This window comes from Dioscorea cayenensis, unplaced genomic scaffold (genome assembly GCF_009730915.1).
Source record: "Dioscorea cayenensis subsp. rotundata cultivar TDr96_F1 unplaced genomic scaffold, TDr96_F1_v2_PseudoChromosome.rev07_lg8_w22 25.fasta BLBR01002082.1, whole genome shotgun sequence".
NCBI classification, from domain to species: domain Eukaryota; kingdom Viridiplantae; phylum Streptophyta; class Magnoliopsida; order Dioscoreales; family Dioscoreaceae; genus Dioscorea; species Dioscorea cayenensis.
Window position 1 is genome coordinate 29,403 of NW_024088473.1, and position 19,017 is coordinate 48,419.

The window sequence follows — 19,017 nt, forward strand, 5'->3', positions numbered from 1 at the left end:
ATTGAGAACCAAATTTGTTAAAATTATTCCAATCCAGCATCTTAATTCAAGATGGGAACACAATAAGTAAATAAATGAAAACAAATAAGATAAATTTAAGAAATTTCAAAAATTTGAGAGGTAACCAAATTAATGATACAGTCAATTTTTCACTTCATATCGCTATTGCACGTTATTACTTCGAGCCCTTATTACTTCGAACACTCCCTTATCACATTGCATACCATGCGAAAAACTTATATTTATACTACTAACCATTTAAACCAAGTAACTTCGGCCAATGATACAATTAATGCACAAAAGTGTTGAATTTCCTTTCTTTCATGGATATTGATCTCCAATCTAAGAATTAAAGTTGAGCTTTCTACATATGAGTCCATCTTTCATAGTTTTACAGATACAACCCAGAAAAGGAACTAACTAGAAAATCAGGGTTTTACAAAAAAATACAAGCAATTCCAATGCTTGCAGGGGTATATAGGCAAAAAATAAACAAGTTAATTACAATAATAACACTGTTAAATTCATGAACAAATTGCACTGTAGAGACTTATTTCAACTCTCTTAACGGTAAACCAATTTGCCATCATCTTAAAAGTTCACCGAATTAATTTATCAGTTCAATAGCAATCATCACCCTAATCTTTAGATTAATCTTGAGAATTCTGAGAAAACAATTGAGTATTCAACTCAGCAAAGATACAGAACTCTTCAATCTGTAACTTAGTTTTTTTGAATCATTCTTTCAATTTATCAGCAAATGCAGGTCCTTCAGTTTTGAGCTGCACTAAAGATTTCTTTTTCCCAGTTGAATCTGTAAAACACGAAATGCAACCAAAAAATTAATAATAAAAGATAAATAGAAAATGAGAATTGAGAAAGTCTCTATTTCTGGTACTACAACCACCTACCAGTAACCAAACTAATCAAGTATATGACTTTACAATCACATGTTGAACTTAGAAGAGATGCAAAGTCTTTTATGTTTTGACAAGTTCATTCGTTTCCTTGAGATCAAAAGTTCCAATTAATTCGTCTTAGCAAGAGTATATGACCACAGTCAAGTAGCAAGTGTTTAATTCTATATACATAACTAAGAACCGAAAAACTTAAAACTCATTAAGAAAAAAAATATTTTGCATAGTGTTAACAGCATGCTCCCTATGAACTTCAGGAATAAAATTCTAATCAGATATAGCTCTCTTTTGATCATCAAGGCAGATGGCATTTAATAGTTTCTATTAGATCTACCTCTACAAGAGCACCATCCTCATTTTCAAGTACTTTGACAAAGAGGTTGCTAGTCACTGGTGCAACCATAAATAAGATCATTATTTGTGTCTGAATTATTGAATGTACTTTCAAGAGGAACCAAATTGCATGGTAACAATCTGAAGAATCCATGTACTGGATTGAGCTTAGTTGTGTCAGAATGCTTCTAATAAATATGCCACAAACTACCGTTGAATTCAATATGAGTAGCATCAACAAAACTAAAAGCAGTAAAAATTCACCAGCATGCAATCTAATCTACTTGATAGGGGACATAAATCATAGAAGTCTATGGAAAAGAAAATCAGCATTCAAGCAAGCAGATAAATCATGGAACTCAAACTTTATCACACAAATTTCAAATACTAAATTAAAATAATCAAGTTCAAGAGCTCTTACAGAACATCAATGACAGTAGGCTGACTTGATTTTTTGCGCTCATCCTGCTGTGGTTCTTGACAACAGAGAAGATTCTGAAGGAATTTAACATGGATGGTAGATGAGAAAAAAGATGGGTCCATTCATTTGCATCAAATTCCATCATTCAAACAAAGCCCACTGCTCAATAAAAAGAACCATGTGGAACCCATTTGCTTGCTTTTATAACTGTACACTTCTCTTGCTATGGAAACATTCTCAGAACCATCAGCTACTACCTTAGTGCACCATATACATTCTGATACATTTCAAAATTTACAATTTCTACGCATCTCAACGAAACACTAGAAATCTGATGTGGACAATGACACTGTTCACAATCGTCACTGGTATGATAAATTTCACTGCTTTGTTACGAAAAAACAGTGGGAAACTCATTGCCATGTCTAAGCTATTATAGTGAGGACCAAGCCAAAAAAAGGTATACCCTCTCATTCTCTATTAGAATGCATTGCTGCACAAGAAGAATTAAGTTTGATACTGTATCCTGTCCAGCAGGCAAGCAAGTGTTGCTGGCATAATCTCAAGTGCTCAGTGCTTGTTCAACAACATTTCTGACATGCGGAAACTGATCAACCCATTGAGAGTATCCTGCATAAAGGGGACAAAATAAATGTGCTAATCCCCTACTATCCTAAAAATCCGCTAAATTTCTGATAGAGCAATCCAATCCTCTTTGAACTAAAAGATGCATGAAGTTATATCCATTGAGTTAGACAACAAATCAAATAATGTAATAAAATAAATAAAAGAGGAATTTCAAACCATCTTGAATAATCTGATGAAGATCTAATTGACCAATTGTTGGATTGCTAAGCTCTTCCTGTGACATGCACAGAACAGGAAGGTTAGATCACATGAGCATTCAATCAATAGATAACAGATAAAGAGATACTAAATATGCAAGAAAATAACCTGCTTTAAACTTCTGGCAATTAATTGAGCTAAACTTTCTAGTATGTTGGAGTCAAAATCCGGATACTTCAACAGAAATCCCTCTGAAGTCGAGTCAAATGCTAAAGTGCAGATGCCAGCGGCCATCATCACAATGGATGGATCATTCCAACCCTCTGCCAATATCAAGGGAGGCCAGAAAATACAAAAATAAGCATATTATGCTTCTAACTCAACAAAATAACCCAGATATAGAAATGAAAACCGGATGAATTACCAAAACAACAGACATAATAAAAAGAAAATGTGGTGGGAAAAGAATCAGAAAAAAAATCAAAAATACAATTGGTTGCATAAGAAACAATCTATATAACATACCTAATTTACACCACTCCAACTGATAAGGTGATCACTATCCCTTACATGTATAAAAAAAAATTCTTATTATATTACTTGATAAATTGGACTGAGTTACTTACACGTCCAAAATTACATGCATGTGAAAGGTGAACTAAGATGCAAGCAGTAACATTTAAATCCTAAGCATATCTACCCAGGCTGTTCATTATATGAACATTTGGATTACCATTATATGAGCATAAATTCTCAGAGCAATGGTAAGGATTAAGGAAAATATCTAAAAGATTTAATTTGATGTAGTTTCAATGTATACTTTTCCATCTGCTCAAGCCCACCCATAAATTACCAGAACACATCAGTTTTTCATTGAAGAAATTGATAGTAACGATCTACTAACCAGAAGACATGCACAAGAAAAGGCATCCAGCATTTGTCCACGAGTAGAATCAAAATATACATATATATATGTGTGTGTGTGTGTGTGTGTGTGTGTGTGTGTGGATAATTTGAGCAAAAACTAAAACGGCTGAGATGGTTACAACTAAAAAGTCCATTTTAAATGTTAAAGTAGACATTGGAGATTACAAATAGTCTATGCAAAAGCAAAAATTAATTGTGTGACTACTACTAAACAAGATATGCTATTCTTTATCATAGAATGTATTAAACAAATGTCAGTTTATGCTTAGTTACCATAGTAAAATCCATACTTCTGGGAAACTGTGCAGACAAAGCAATTTATTCTTGAAAATTCTATACCCCCCTTTTCTAATTGCGATTCAACAATAAATCAAACACAGAACCCAGGAAAGAAAAAATCTAGAAGATACCAGTCCACAGGGCCAATGCTCGCAGCAGATGGACAAGCTGAGATCCCCCAAGCTTAATTGCAAGGTCCTTTCTCTGAATTAAGATTTGAAAACAAGTTTTTTGTCACAAAACCACAAAAGAAGGCTAAACTCACTGTATTGAGATAATATCACTTCAAAAAATCACTTACCTTTATCAGAAAGTTAATGATTGTCTCACATGCCAACAATGCTAGATCTGTATCCTCAACAGAAGCCCCATGTTGCAAAATCATTTTCACAAGGCATTCTATTACCTGTTGAGATTTCAAAATTTTGAAAATGTTTTCTTTAAAAGTTTTGCAATCTAAGCTAAGTATTTTGTAATTAAATCTGATGATTTTTTCTTATTATCCAAGCATAACATATTGGAACTACAATTCAAATTCATCCATACATATCATATACATTGATGTATGTGTTGCCCTCTACAATATACAGAGCATGTATGTGTTATACTCTGCCCTAGTAATGGCTCATGGCCTCCATGTCTAGGGGTGTATTTGAGCCGAGCCGTTCGTGAGCGGCTCGGTGTTCGGTTCGATAAAGGCTCATTTGTATTCAGCTCATATTGTAAACAAGCCAAGCTTGAACATCATTTTCAAGCTTGATTAATAAACGAGCCAAGCTTGAGCAACTTAAAGCTCGGCTCGTTTTGGCTCACGAACACAACTCATGAACAAGCTCGTTTATAAGCTCAGTTTTGAGCTCGGTTATATATATATATATATTAAGGTGTATGACTGTCGTTGTTGTCAATTTGAGTCACACATATAAGCTCTAAACTACTATTCGAAGGCTCAGCTCGTTAAAAGCTCGGATCAGCTAGTTCATTAACTTAAATGAGCTCGTAAGATAAATAAGTCAAGCTTGAACATTACCAAGTTCGGCTCATTAAATCTTGTGAACAACTCGTTTATTGTATAATTAAAAGCTCGCTTTATAGTATCATTTACAATTTTATTTGTAACAATCATTAATATAATTATTTATAGTGTCATGAACAAGATTATTTACCGGATCGTTAATAATATTACAAAAAAAATATTTATAGATAGTTACATCACAATGCTTATTTTGTTATTATTGTAATTATTTGTTAACTTATTTAATGAAGATTTTAACAAGCTTGAACTCAAACCTTAATAATTCCATAAACAAGCTTAAATTATTCTTTTACTAAAATGATCCTCAAACTCAAATCGAGTTGAGTCACACTTGATAATGATTCATTAAATAATCTTTAAATGATACTTTACTAAATAAAAAAATAGAATATAAAAAAATAGTCAAGCCTTAATCAAGCTAATGAGCCAAGTCTAACCTTCAAATTTTCTTAACAAGTTGGGCTCGAGCATGAAGCTCGAAATAAGCTCGGTTAGAACTTGAGCTCGGTTAAATTAGTAACGAGCCAAGCTTGAACATGAAAAATAAAGCTCGAAGAAAGCTCGGCTCAAGCTCGAACTCGATTAAATTGTAACAAGCCAAGCTTGAACAAGGCAAAGCTCGGCTCGTTTCGTTTACAACCCTATCCATGCCAGCACTTCTCCAAGAGCACAAATACTCATTCAGGTTGTGCTTCCTCTGATTTGGATACGGGACAAATAATAATATTTGTTATCAAATAAATAGATTAATGTAGCTAAAATAATCATTAAGTTTATATGCTAGATATTACTGTAGGTTTAGTTCAGTTTTTCCTGTTCCACCAGTTGGATAGCACAGTGCTAATTATGTACCTTGAATATTAACAATCAAGGATCATTCACGGCCCTCAGAGGCAGTTACATTCTAGATAATTCTTACAAAAGGAAAAGGAGTCAAGACATCAAAAATTGAGGCAACAGAAAATGCAACAAGCTAGTGTAGTTTTGATGATAAAAAAGTTCGCCAAAACAGCATATATATGTTATAAAAATTGCTAAATGCAGTACTATAATACAAAAACAACGAAAAGATGGTGGGGAGAATTAATTTTGAATTTGAACATCATGCAATCAGAACACAACAATATATGAAGGATAAAATGAAGCAATGATATCGACATAAATTTAATTAAAAAGTCGAAACCCCAATGCAAAGAAACTCACTGTTGTATGCCCTCCAAATGACGCCAGTACTTTGCAACCATCAATCTCCATGGTTATTTGGCACAACATTGGGAGTAAGAAGCATATGGAGTGAAATGGACTGCATGTTTTAATGTAAAAGAAAAAAATCAAGCGATAAAATTTCATTCTCAAGAAACAATACAACAAGCAATTATCAGTTAAACTTCCCAGACCTTGATTCATCTTCACCTTCAACTGAAAACATAAATTCTAGAAGACCTTGAGCCTTCTCCTTGCATGCAAAAGGTGTTTCTGCAAGATAACTGTAGTTGATACCCGTAAACATTCATGTTTTCAATCTTTCTAGAACATAAGCTACAATATAATAAACTCAAAATTGGGTGTTTGATCTGCTAAAGAGAATGATCAACAGCCTAAAGAACAAATGGATACTTAACATATTAATTGCAAATTCAAGCCCAAACAACAGTAAGTTACTTTCAATAGATAGAATTGTTGAATCAAGTGGACACCATCACCTTTTGGAATTGGAAAATATTAATATAAAGAACGACGAAGCACAAACCAAAGATAAATGATTAAATTGAATAAATACAATGAGAAACATTTACGTACCTTCCAACTAATCGTACTGAAGCTAAAAGATCATCCCCTCTTCTCTGTCCATGATCCTACAAATAAAACTTATTGAAGTGATTTCTATAAGACCACCATAAATTACAATTATTTCCTTCAATTACCTTAGAATCTTGCAAAAAATCCAGCACTAGATTAATTGTCTCATTAAGTCCGTTGATAGCCTTTGTTATAGTGCTTTCCTTGATTGGAAGTCCTGCAGGAAGAGTTCAAGAGAGCTAACTGTGATGTAAAAACATCAGAAGAAATCTAATAGTGGCTTCAAAGCACAAACAATAAATAGAAGCAACTTCTTCTAAGTTGGGCCTCACTGCACAACTAATAAATAGAAGCAACTTCTTCTAATTTTGGTGTTAGTCTATCTTTTGTCCTAAGTCAAGTTTCATGATAATTTACCACCGAATTTCAGAGTTAAAGCCATGTTGGTAGATGCAATCTGATAAGACATCAATAAGGATGGTAATAATGATGAAGATGAATGATCCTAAACAGATTACACAAGCAATAGGATCAAATTGAGTAACAAAGGATAAGGTAAAATCTCTGGTTCAGCAGATGCAAAATGCTATGAAACAACCAGAAAAATTGAAGCATACCTTCTGAGTCAGACACATTTGAGATTAATTTGATTATCTTCTCTATTAGTGAATATGATATCGCAAGATTTTGCCGTTTCAGACGCATAACTTCTGCACTCGCTGTAGAACTATCTGAAGCCTCGTATTTTAAGTATGCAAGCTCATTAAGTATAACAGCAACTTCAACCCTCGCAGATTCAAGTACAAGTAGTAGATTTCTGCAAATAAATAATGGGCATATTCAACCATGCGGAACAAATTGGGTTGGAACGAGAAACCATGAAAAATGTTTTTCTTACTTGTCAACTGGCAGAGTGTCATGAACATCATACAATTTGCTCTGCTCAAGAAGCCAATGTTCACCAAGTACAGACATCACGGACTCTGCTAGAAGAAGAGCCTGAAGCTTTTCAGCAGACACTGCAAAGTAGAACAGGAGATTCATTGTAAATGACCACATTATGTATTTGCATTGTATAAACGATTCTGCAGTTTTAGCATTTGTACAAATACAGTAATAATGGCCAATGGCTGAGGTGTAATTGTTTTTTACTCTAAATTCTAAAGTAGGGCCACAAAACAAGCAAGCAGCTCAAAAGCTGCTTAAGTATTGACCAAATTAAGCTCAAGCCCTGCTCCATAGTTTACTACACAAAAGCTGATTTGGAGTATACTAATTGAGCTATAAATTAGTTTCAGGAAAAGCTCAAGCATGGTTTGGCACATTCAGTGTGGCTTAATATAACACTGTCTACTATCTATTACATTTATATGGTAGGTACTCTTTTCCTAAACCAAAAAACATACGACTTGCAACAATAACAGATCAAAAGATAAAAAGTAATATGGTGGTAAGGGCATGCTTGGTTGAAACTAAATCTAAGCAGTAATCCAGGCCTAATTATGCAGAGCAAGATACAATATGGCTTCAAATAATACCCAAGGGCCCAGCAAATCATAGGTAGGCTCAATTTATCGGCTTATACAAAATGTCTCACCAAATTTGAAGAGCTTGCTCATGGTCAGATTTGGAGCAGACAAGCTCAAGTGAGCCTGTTTAGGCTTGAGCCTTGCTCACTGGCTCTCTCAAGCTCAACTTTACAGCCCCATTCTATCCTTGTTTCTTGTTTTATTTTTTCATCTAGGCCTCTGAAAGTACACACAACTGGCATGGCCTTCCACATAACAACTATTTTGGAATTTTAAAAAATCAATGGCAATAATATTGTTTATACTTCACTTAAAGGTTAGCTCATTTTAACAACGTAATTGAGATTAATAAAGACAAAACAAGACCAACAGGAACATAAATTACACACCAACATAGATACCTGAAATATGTAAGTTTCATGAATGCCTAGAGCATCTGGACATAAACTGATAAAACTTCTATAAGGTTGATGAGATGTGCCAGTTTGTGACCAGAAGAAATTGTATAAGCACACCCATTTTGCTATGTTCTGTAAATCAACTTTCAATACAATGGCCTGAAAAGATTATCAGAACTCATGGAAACTACAGCAAGAATTTGAATATATCATCTAAATGATATCCAACCAACCAGGAATTACGCTATAAAACTGAAATAGAACTATAGAAGATATTCATTCTGCTTTGACTCTAGACCATGCCTCCTTTCTATGCAATAAATGGGAGAGGACGTCTTTATTTCCTATGTGATGCTTCTAACAGTTAAAGCAATTTTCTTTTACTCACTAAAGGTAGTGAATTATTAAGTAGAAGAGATGTAGTTAAAATAGAATAATGAAGAAAAATGTAATGTGCCATACCAACACGATTTTGTAAAATTTCCAATATGCCAGCACGAATATAAGCAGACCAACCTGGTATTGAAACTAGAGCACCATGAAGAAGCTGTAATTCACAAAAATGAGAATCAATTGCCAACTTCCATTCAGAACAGAGACTGTATGACACGCTAAATGAGCCATGGACCCAAATGAGAGGAGAAAATAAAAAATACAATTCTAAACTAAAGAAAAGTCCATTGAATATGCATATACATAAATATATAGTAAAGAAAATAGGAGCACTACAGACATTATAGAAATGCTATTACAATGTCATACACAAGCACTAAACCATTGGTTCCTATTATTATGTCAGTGACAGAAAAGTCTGCCAGGACTATGTACTGTGTCTTGCAGTCCCAACAAGTATTCTAAAGAAGAATAAAATTGGCCAGGATTCTCTCTCAGATTTGTAAAAAGCATAACAATAACCAAGCAAGACCTCTGGGATAGATCATCAGTACAAGAAGCAAGAAGCCAGATACACTATGAGGTACACACAAGTACATGAAGTTCTAGAAGGGAAGATGCAAGACTATTAAACAATCACTAAAAACAAATCAAAGCAGAAATGGAAATGTTCATGAGATTTGTCCCACTATTGAAATTGCTTCTTAACCTTAAGAATAATAACTTTTACAAATAGAATAGTAGATTACACTCAAATCACAATTAATATATTAGAGAGAGAGAGAGAGAGAGAGAGAGAGAGAGAGAGAGAGAGAGACTTGGTTGCATTTATCCCCAAGACAGACATCCTCACCTTTGACCATTTGTTATTGAGGCTTGACTTGATTAAAAATATTTAAAAAAGTGAGTTTTATTTCAGATTTTATTAATCTAATTAATGGTTAATATCAAGTAATGATTGATTACTTGGTTAACACTAATTTGTTGTTATATTATTATAGTTAATAATGTCACAAAATGGGTCTTGTTTTATGTTTTTCCTATTTTATTTTGGTTAGTTGCTTACTCCAAAATAACTTGGAATATATAGGATTATCCCAAGTTATTCCAGGTTATTCCCCACTAAAAATAGCCTTAAGGTTTATCAACATGTCCATGCACATAGGTATCCTTACTAAAAAGAATAGTAGCAGAAAATAATCATAAGAAATGGAAGAAAAACCTCAAAACATCATAGGTTACAAATGAATTACATACAGTGCTCTTTGAGGACAAAAGGAAGGTCAGTAAGTGCAACGCATCAAACTTAAGGGCATTGTGCAGCACACCAAATTGTCTAGCTATAGAAACAACCTGTGATACAAACACTAATCATCAAAGACCAGCTTGAACACATACAAAACTAACCAAATTCACAATAGTAAAATCATAAAATCCTTAATCAAAACAGCGCATACCAAGGATGACAACCCTGAAATGCATTCAGAATCCAATGATCCTCCAGGGAGTTTATTCAACACTATTTGCAGAAGCTTCATCACAAGCTCCAGTGCTCGAGATCCTTCAGACAAAACAAAAAAGAATTATGAATCAAAGCATCAAATTGATGAATGTCAGAATAAAAAAAAACAATAGCAAGCCGCTCCAAGTTGCCTGCTAAGAAAGAAAGACAGAAAGCAACAGACCTAATGTCAAATGAGACCAAACAAACCTACTTTAAGAACTTGAAACAAGCATATAGATACGCATAATATGATTTAGAACCATATAGAAGACAACCACCATGAAGATAACTCAATTAAATAAATCCTCATTGTCCATACAAATATGGTTAATTGAGTTTGTTTAAGTTAAGAAAAGTTGTCCACCAAAATAAAAATGAAAAAAGAAAAAAGGAAATGGAAAGGTTCTAATCTAAACCATCATTCCCACAGTGGCCTATAGAATTACTTTCCTTATTGCCTCCCCTAGTACATATGTTGAAATCAGAAGTAGAAATAAAAATAAATAAATAAATAAATAGGCTCAGCATATACCATCATTCAAACCCGCAATATGTGGAGCAAGCATTTCCAGAACTCCAGTTTTGTAAAATATTATGATACCATTCTCAGAAGCTCCAGCGACTAATAACAAAAATTCATAGCATTCTTCAAGAATCAAAGGATCCTGTCTGCAAGTGCAGTTCATGAGAAAACAAAAACAATAGCCTAATCAGAAAAACAAAACAAATAAACAAGATTCAGACAAAGGCAAGTTAGGGGCCAAGAAGCAACTCTAAAACTAACTAGTTCGAATCTATTCTGTCTTTATATCATTAACCTTTACCACATTTGGATGGAAGCATGATCCTCTGTTACAGTTCATTTTGAAGGTTGCTAGTTTAATGAATAAGCTGAGTAGTTTGGAGGGAATTAGAAGAAAAGAGAGAAGCTAATGATTCGGGAGAAAAGGGGGAGTGAAATGTCATTAATTAGACATAGTAGTGGGGACTGGTCTCTCAGGCATGGAGGGTAATTTGGGAATTTGGGGTTGTTTCTCTATTATATAAATACTGAAGGGTAGCAATGGAAGGGGCATTCAGAATTTCAGATCTAAATTCTCTCATCTCATTTGTTCTTCTTTCTTCTCTGAATTCCTTTAGCTTGTGCTAGGGTATAGAGAAATCTCCAGGCTAGTCCTCTGATTTCTTTGGTTTGGTTGTTGATTGTACTGAATTCTTTTCAATTTCAATATAAGTAGTTGTTCTGGTGGTGTTGGTTGTTTAATTGCTGAATTTTTCTACAGGGAAGTAGCTGAAGCTTGGAGATCGGCATCAAGTGGTATCAGAGACATCGATTTTGCTGCTGTGGGTTGATTTGAGCTGATAGGAAGATGGAGACCCGCAATCAAGAGCTTAAAAGGGTAGAAGATGGGCTGAAATCCTTGTTGAAGGAGCGAACTGAGAAGCAAGCTGAGAAATACAGTAAGGAGTTGCTAGAGTTGAAGAACTCCCAGAATCAGGCCATTCAAGAGCTTAAGGAACAACAGATCAAGGATATGAAAGAGGTTAGAACAATGCTGATTAACCTCAATCCTATTTCTAGTCCAAGTTCTGGTAATCTTGGTAATGTTCCTCCTGTGTTGGCTGCCAATGCTCTGAATTCCATGAATACTGCTATAATTCCTAGTAGATCTGAGAAAGAGATAGCTTATTTGAAGTCGGTAAGGCCTAAACTCACTAAATTGGAATTCCCGAAGTTTAGTGGGGTGGATCTACATGACTGGCTGTACAAATGTTATCAATATTTCGAGTTTGATGAAACTCCTGAGAATATGAAGGTGAGAATCGCATCTCTGCATTTAGAGAGTAGAGCATTACAGTGGCATCAAAATTTTATTAAATGTAGGGTTGGTGGAGAGGATGTGAGTTGGAATGAGTATGCAACAGCTCTGAATGTCAGATTTGGGACTGAATTACACTATGATCCCATGTCTGAGTTGAAGAATTTGGTTCAGTTGGGATCTGTGCAAACTTATCTAGACAAATTTGATCAACTGCTGAATAGGGTGACTTTGTCTGAAGAATATATCATGAGCTTCTTTTTGAGTGGGTTGAAGGATGAAATCCAATATATTGTTAGAATGTTTAGGCCTATGAACCTACAAGAAGCTGTGAGTTTAGCTAAGTTGCAGGAAGCTGCTGTCGAGAATGCATATAAGAAGGGAAGGATGGTACACATGACAGCTCCTCTACTTCCTACACCAAAATTTGCTGCAGCAGGAAACAATTTTAACAAAGAGAGGATTACTGGAGGGGTTGTGAGGCAGACTGGAGAGAAGACTTTCAAACAACTGTCTAGCAAAGAAATGGAGGAGAGAAGGAAGAAGGGGCAGTGCTATTGGTGTGATGAGAAATATACTATGGGGCATAATTGTAGATCTAAACAACTTTATCGATTGAAATTGATAGTTGATGATGATTATCAAGAAGGGGAAGAAATAGAAGAGGATGGTCCAGTAAAGGAAGACACTACAGATAGTGAAGAGATCACTCCCATTATATCTCTCAATGCTTTGGCCGGTATTAGAACTCTTGCTGATTATAATACTATGCGAGTGAGTGGTTCAATTAAAAGTCAAAAGGTGAGCATTCTGATTGACTCTGGAAGTACACAACTTCATTGATGCATAAACTGCTGAACAGTTGTGTTGTGAGCTCTCTAATAGCCCACCAGTAACTGTGATTGTTGCAAATGGAAGCAAAATGGTGTGTGACAAGATTTGTGCTGACCTTAAGTGGAAAATGCAAGGTGTAGAATTCATGGCTGATCTGTTGGTGTTGCCATTAGAAGGGTGTCAGATGGTATTAGGCATACAATGACTGGTTTTGTTAGGGGCTATCAACTGGAACTTCAGGGAACTGAAGATGGAGTTTATGGTTGATAAAAAAAAGGTAGTGCTGAGGGGATCTCCTCAACCTAGGCTGCAGATGATACAAGGAAAGTCTCTTGTAAAGGCATTACAATTACCTCCTGAGATGTGCAAGGTCCAACTATGCTCTTTGATGGTAATTGATGATGAACTGAACAAAGTGAACACTGAAACTAAATTACAGGATTTATCTGAAGTGCAACAGACACAATTGACTCACATTTTGGGAAATTATGAGCAATTGTTTGAAGAGGTTAATACACTTCCTCCTAGTAGATCTCATGACCACAGAATTCTGTTGAAAGAGGGTATAAATCCAATTAATGTCAGGCCTTACACAGATACCCTGCAGTTCAGAAGGATGTTATTGAAGAATTGGTGAAGGAAATGCTTTGCAAAGGGGTAATCAGGCCTAACACAAGTCCTTTTTCTGCGCCTGTGGTACTAGTAAAAAGAAGGATAGCAGTTGGAGACTTTGTATTGATTACCGGGCTTTAAACAACCAAACAGTTAAAGATAAACTCCCAATTCCTTTGATAGAGGAATTACTTGATGAATTGCATGGAGCCGAGTTCTTTTCTAAGCTGGATTTGAGATCAGGTTATCACCAGATCAGAATGCATGAAGATGATATTAGCAAGACAGCTTTTAGAACTCATGAGGGCCACTATGAGTTCTTGGTAATGCCTTTTGGCCTCACCAATGCACCCTCTATATTCCAAGGCCTCATGAATGAAATTTTTAAACCCTACCTCAGGAAGTTTGTGTTAGTATTTTTTGATGACATTTTAATCTACAGCTCAGATTGGGATTCTCATTTGAAGCAATTGGAGGTAGTTTTCAAGGTGCTAAAAGATCACCAGTTGTATGCTAAGAGAAGTAAGTGCACATTTGCTTTCAAGAAAATTGATTACTTGGGGCATGTTATTAGCAAGTCAGGGGTAGAGATGGATACTACAAAAACAGAAGCAATAAAACAATGGCCAGTCCCTAAAAGTATCAAGGAGTTAAGGGGATTTTTGGGGCTAACGGGCTATTACAGGAAATTTATCAAGGGATATGGCATTTTATCTAAATCACTAACCAATTTGCTCAAGAAGAATTCATTCCACTGGACTGAAAATAGCACGGAAGTGTTTCTGAAGCTCAAGCAACTTATGTGCTCAGGTCTTATATTAGCTCTACCAGATTTTACTGTTGAATTCACTGTAGAGACTGACGCTAGTGAAGAAGGTCTGGGAGCAGTTCTTGTTCAAAAGGGAAGACCCATTGCTTATATGAGCAAGGCCTTATCTGAAAAACACAACTCTTTTTCTGTGTATGAAAAAGAAATGCTTGCTATTGTCCTGGCAGTAGAAAAATGGAGGCCATATTTGTTAGGGAGACATTTCATAGTTAAAACTGACCACCAAAGTTTGAAGTATTTGATGCAGCAAAGAATCTCGACTCCCAGTCAACAGAAATGGATGGCTAAATTGATGGGCTATGATTTTGAGATTGTATATAAAAAGGGTTCTGAGAATGTTGTAGCTGATGCACTGTCAAGAAGACCCATTTTAGCAGCCATGTTTACAATTCAGTCAGAGTTATGGGATCAAATTCAAAAGAGTTGGGTGGAGGATCCAGACCTGGTTTTACTCATTTCTCAATTACAACAAGGCCAATGTACTAAACAGTACTATCAGTGGGAACAAAATCAGTTGAGAAGGAAGAACAAATTGGTGGTTGGCAACATCTCTGAGGTGAGACAGCTGATTATTAGAGAATTTCATACCAGTTTTGCTGGTGGACATTCTGGAATGGATGCAACTAAAAAGAGAATTGGGAATTACTTCTATTGGAGGGGACTCAAAGAGGATGTTAAAACATTTGTGCAACAATGTGAAATTTGCCAAAGAAATAAGAATGAAAATACTTTCCCAGCAGGATTGCTTCAACCTTTACCAATCCCTGAAGGAATTTGGGAAGATTTAAGCATGGATTTTATCACAGGCTTACCTACTTCTCATGGTAAAGACACAATTCTGGTGATTGTTGACAGATTAAGTAAGTATGCCCACTTTATGGCCTTGTCCCACCCTTATACTGCTGTGACAGTAGCTCAGATCTTTTTAGATCAAATCTATAGATTACATGGCTTGCCTAAGTCCATAGTCAGTGACAGGGATCCAGTTTTTGTTAGCAAATTCTGGAATGAGTTATTCCGAATTCAGGGGGTAAAGCTGAACTACTCAACCGCCTATCATCCTCAATCAGATGGACAAACTGAAGTGGTTAATCGCTGTTTAGAACAATACCTAGATGTATGACCGGGGAGAAGCCGAAAGATTGGGATAAATGGCTTCCTCTAGCAGAATGGTGGTATAATACCAGTTTTCACTCAACTATACAAGCTACTCCCTATGAAATTGTGTATGGTAAGGCACCGCCAATCCATTTGCCTTACAAAGCATCTCATTCTAAATTTGATATGCTGGACAGAAGTTTATTGGCTAGGGAAAACATACTGAAGAGGATGAAGGAGAATTTAGCCAAGGCAAGAAATAGGATGAAACAATTGGCTGATAAACATAGGCTTGACAAAGAATACCAAATTGGAGATTTGGTTTATATCAAATTACAGCCGTACAGACAAATTTCAGTAGCTCAACGTTCTAATCAGAAGTTAGCTGCTAAGTACTTTGGTCCATATCCTATTATTGACAGGATTGGAAAAGTGGCTTACAAAATTCAGTTACCAGTTGATGCTAGAATCCATAATGTGTTTCACATATCTCAACTCAAAAAGAAGGTGGGTGATCAGGTTGTCTCTGCTGTGTGGCCTGAATTTTTGAAGAAGGGTGTTGAGGAAGATCTAAGAACTCCAACAGCTATTCTGGATCGACAATTGGTGAAGAGAGGAAATAAGGCTGGGGTGAAAATTTTGGTTCAATGGTCCAATTCGTCACCTGAGAAAGCAACATGGGAGTTCTATGAGGTTTTACAGAAGCGATTCCCAGAATTTTGCTCTTCTAATCCTTGAGGACAAGGATTGTTTGAAGAGGGGGGTAGTTGTTACAGTTCATTTTGAAGGTTGCTAGTTTAATGAATAAGCTGAGTAGTTTGGAGGGAATTAGAAGAAAAGAGAGAAGCTAATGATTCGGGAGAAAAGGGGGAGTGAAATGTCATTAATTAGACATGGTAGTGGGGACTGGTCTCTCAGGCATGGAGGGTAATTTGGGAATTTGGGGTTGTTTCTCTATTATATAAATACTGAAGGGTAGCAATGGAAGGGGCATTCAGAATTTCAGATCTAATCTCTCATCTCATTTGTTCTTCTTTCCTCTTTGAATTCCTTTAGCTTGTGCTAGGGTATAGAGAAATCTCCAGGCTAGTTCTCTGATTTCTTTGGTTTGGTTGTTGATTGTACTGAATTCTTTTCAATTTCAATATAAGTAGTTGTTCTGGTGGTGTTGGTTGTTTGGTTGCTGAATTTTTCTACAGGGAAGTAGCTGAAGCTTGGAGATCGGCATCATCCTCAGAGTCTTATTTTACATACATAAATAAAAACATTGAGCATGATCTAGCATGCATTGATAATGATATGCTCAAAGATCATATCTTTTCTTAGAAAACCAATAACTTCTCTACTAAAATGAAGGAACCAACAAACTTACAACTTCGAAATAATCTCTACAACAACAGGAACTTTAGATACCATCTCCTTCGAAGAAGCAATCTCCGGCACACGACAAAATGCAGCAAGAACCGTGATAGCGAGCTTCAAATACGCCTCTCGATCCTCCACAACCTTCGCCCCAGCTTCACCCTTCCCCATTCCTTCACACAAGCGCCAAGAAATTCAGAACTTTTGCATCAAAATCAAAGAAAAACAGTTTCTTGGATCCTAACCGGTCATGAGGAGGCGATCAAGAAAACGATCCCCGACAGCGCCATAAACCTTGAGTACAGAATCCTTGTCCTCACCATTGCAGAACTTCGTGGCAAGGAGGAGGCCGGCGAGGCGCTGCTCGTCCCGCTCGCCGCGCAGGAGCTTCAAACAATCGCTCAGGGCCGGACCCGAAGATGATTCCTGAGAGAAAGAGTTAGATTGAAAGATGGAAGAAGCGAGAAGAAGAAGAAGAAGATAAGAAGAACAAGAATGAAGAGGAATTGTTCACCATGAGATTGGATCGACGGAGAACAGCGTCGTGGTTAGGGTTTTTCCGATCAAGAACAGAGAGCACTAGGGTTTTCTAGTGAAAATTACTGCCGTTTGGGTTCTTGAAGTTTCAGGGACTTTTATATAAACACCCCTGAATAACGCGTAATTGCGCTTATATCCGTTATACCCTTCTTGATTTTTGAATTATTTTAAATTTTTGTTTATGTATATAAACTATATATATAGAGAGAGAGAGAGAGAGCAGTATTTATCTCTTGTATGAGGACATGCAAAAATAATTCCACTTTAAATATTGATATTATAAAATGATAAATGAATTTATAAAATCAACTTAAGAAATTATTCCAAAACATACAAGTAAGTTAGAAGAAGAATGTGATCATTTTTTTTTTGTTTTGGTTAATTTTGTAGGAAAAAAAAACAACAGTGTTTTTTAATAATAAAACTATTTATTTAAGTTATTATTTGAATACCTGTGTATACATCACTGATTTTTTTTTAATAAAGGTGTTTATTAAAAGAAAATATTTTTTAAATATTTCTCGTATAAATGGTTTGCTTAATTCTATTATTGTATTCTTCTTTTGAAGCTTAGATGACGATATCAAATTATGATGTAATTAAATGAAAGTTTAAAAAATTTTGATATTTTGAGTTCTGTTCGGACAACAACTACAATACACCATTACCCTCAATGGTATTCTTCACCTCTGGTGCACACATTGCTTCAATTGTTGAACAAAGTCAGAGTAAGTTCATTGAAGCCTTTTTTTTTCATCCATGGCCAAGATGGGGGAGATTAGGACTAATTGGAAGAAGGTTAAAGTAAAGGGAGTTAATTGATCATTAGCTTCAAGTTAATTACGTACCAAGCCTTGCGTGCGTGCATGCATCATGCATGTGTGAAGGAATAAGGGAGACATACAAAGATATAATTATAATTGCTTTGATTTGGTCTGGTGTGTTATTTGGTTAATAAAAAGTTATTTTTTTCTGGTGCATAAGGTCAGAATATACAAACACAAAGCTCCCTTTGATATATGTATATCATTTTTATCTTGTTTTAGTTTGCTTGCAAAATTCCTTGAAAAGTGCATGTTTGCAGTAATCGGTTCATGATACTCAAGAATAAAATGCTATCTAAAATTTTTAAGGTATATATGTGTTAGTGAGCTGCCCTATTTGGGGCCCAACTTCTAATAGAGTGGATCATCCCACTTATTAAAAAAAACTATATCAATTAATGAAATGTTTTACATGAGATATTTTATGTGTGTAAAATCCTCCCAATCATTGAGATAGGAAAAAAATGAGAAGAAGAGAACAGTGAAAAAAAAAACGTAGAAAGAAAGTGAGAAAGAAAGAGCTCAAGAAGAAAGGGATCAGGATAAAGGTTGGCAAGAAGATCCTCGGCGATAGATACTAGATGTCACCCATATTCTTGGGTAGAGGAACCTTGCTAGTAATTAGACACCTAATCCATTGAGTTGATTTCCATTTTATCTATTTTTGAAGTCTTTGTTCCATCTTTTGTGAAGATGATGATGAACGCATGTGTTGAAAGACTCTTTTATTGAACTCTCATGTCTTTGAACTTGTATATTTCTAGTTAACTAGAGA

General features: G+C 35.5%; 1 protein-coding gene across 2 annotated transcripts; it reads right to left on the reverse strand.

Moving 5' to 3' along the window:
* Positions 1 to 1,850: 1,850 nt before the first annotated feature.
* On the reverse strand, positions 1,851 to 17,492 carry LOC120257396 (neurochondrin). Of its 2 annotated transcripts, none has more exons than XM_039264871.1 (18): positions 17,393 to 17,492; positions 17,124 to 17,304; positions 16,889 to 17,051; positions 10,856 to 10,992; positions 10,277 to 10,380; positions 10,077 to 10,172; positions 8,943 to 8,973; positions 7,398 to 7,518; positions 7,117 to 7,316; positions 6,625 to 6,716; positions 6,500 to 6,555; positions 6,097 to 6,186; positions 5,903 to 6,002; positions 3,965 to 4,069; positions 3,795 to 3,867; positions 2,626 to 2,780; positions 2,476 to 2,533; positions 1,851 to 2,301 (listed from the first exon to the last, which is right to left on the reverse strand). In XM_039264871.1, the coding sequence occupies exons 1-18, from the start codon at positions 17,393 to 17,395 to the stop codon at positions 2,234 to 2,236; spliced, it is 1,833 nt and encodes a 610-aa protein (XP_039120805.1). In that variant the 5' UTR covers positions 17,396 to 17,492; the 3' UTR covers positions 1,851 to 2,233. The 2 variants fall into 2 exon arrangements, with proteins under 2 accessions (XP_039120805.1, XP_039120804.1); XM_039264870.1 differs by having other exon boundaries at positions 8,889 to 8,973.
* Positions 17,493 to 19,017: the final 1,525 nt, after the last annotated feature.

Excerpts from the sequence above, each read along its gene's own strand:
- LOC120257396 (XM_039264870.1), bottom strand. Across the intron at positions 10,993-16,888 it reads GTAGAGATTATTTCGAAGTT|ACAGGATCCTTTGATTCTTG; the intron begins GTAAGTTTGTTG and ends CTGCACTTGCAG. Across the intron at positions 7,317-7,397 it reads GACACTCTGCCAGTTGACAA|AAATCTACTACTTGTACTTG; the intron begins GTAAGAAAAACA and ends ATTTATTTGCAG.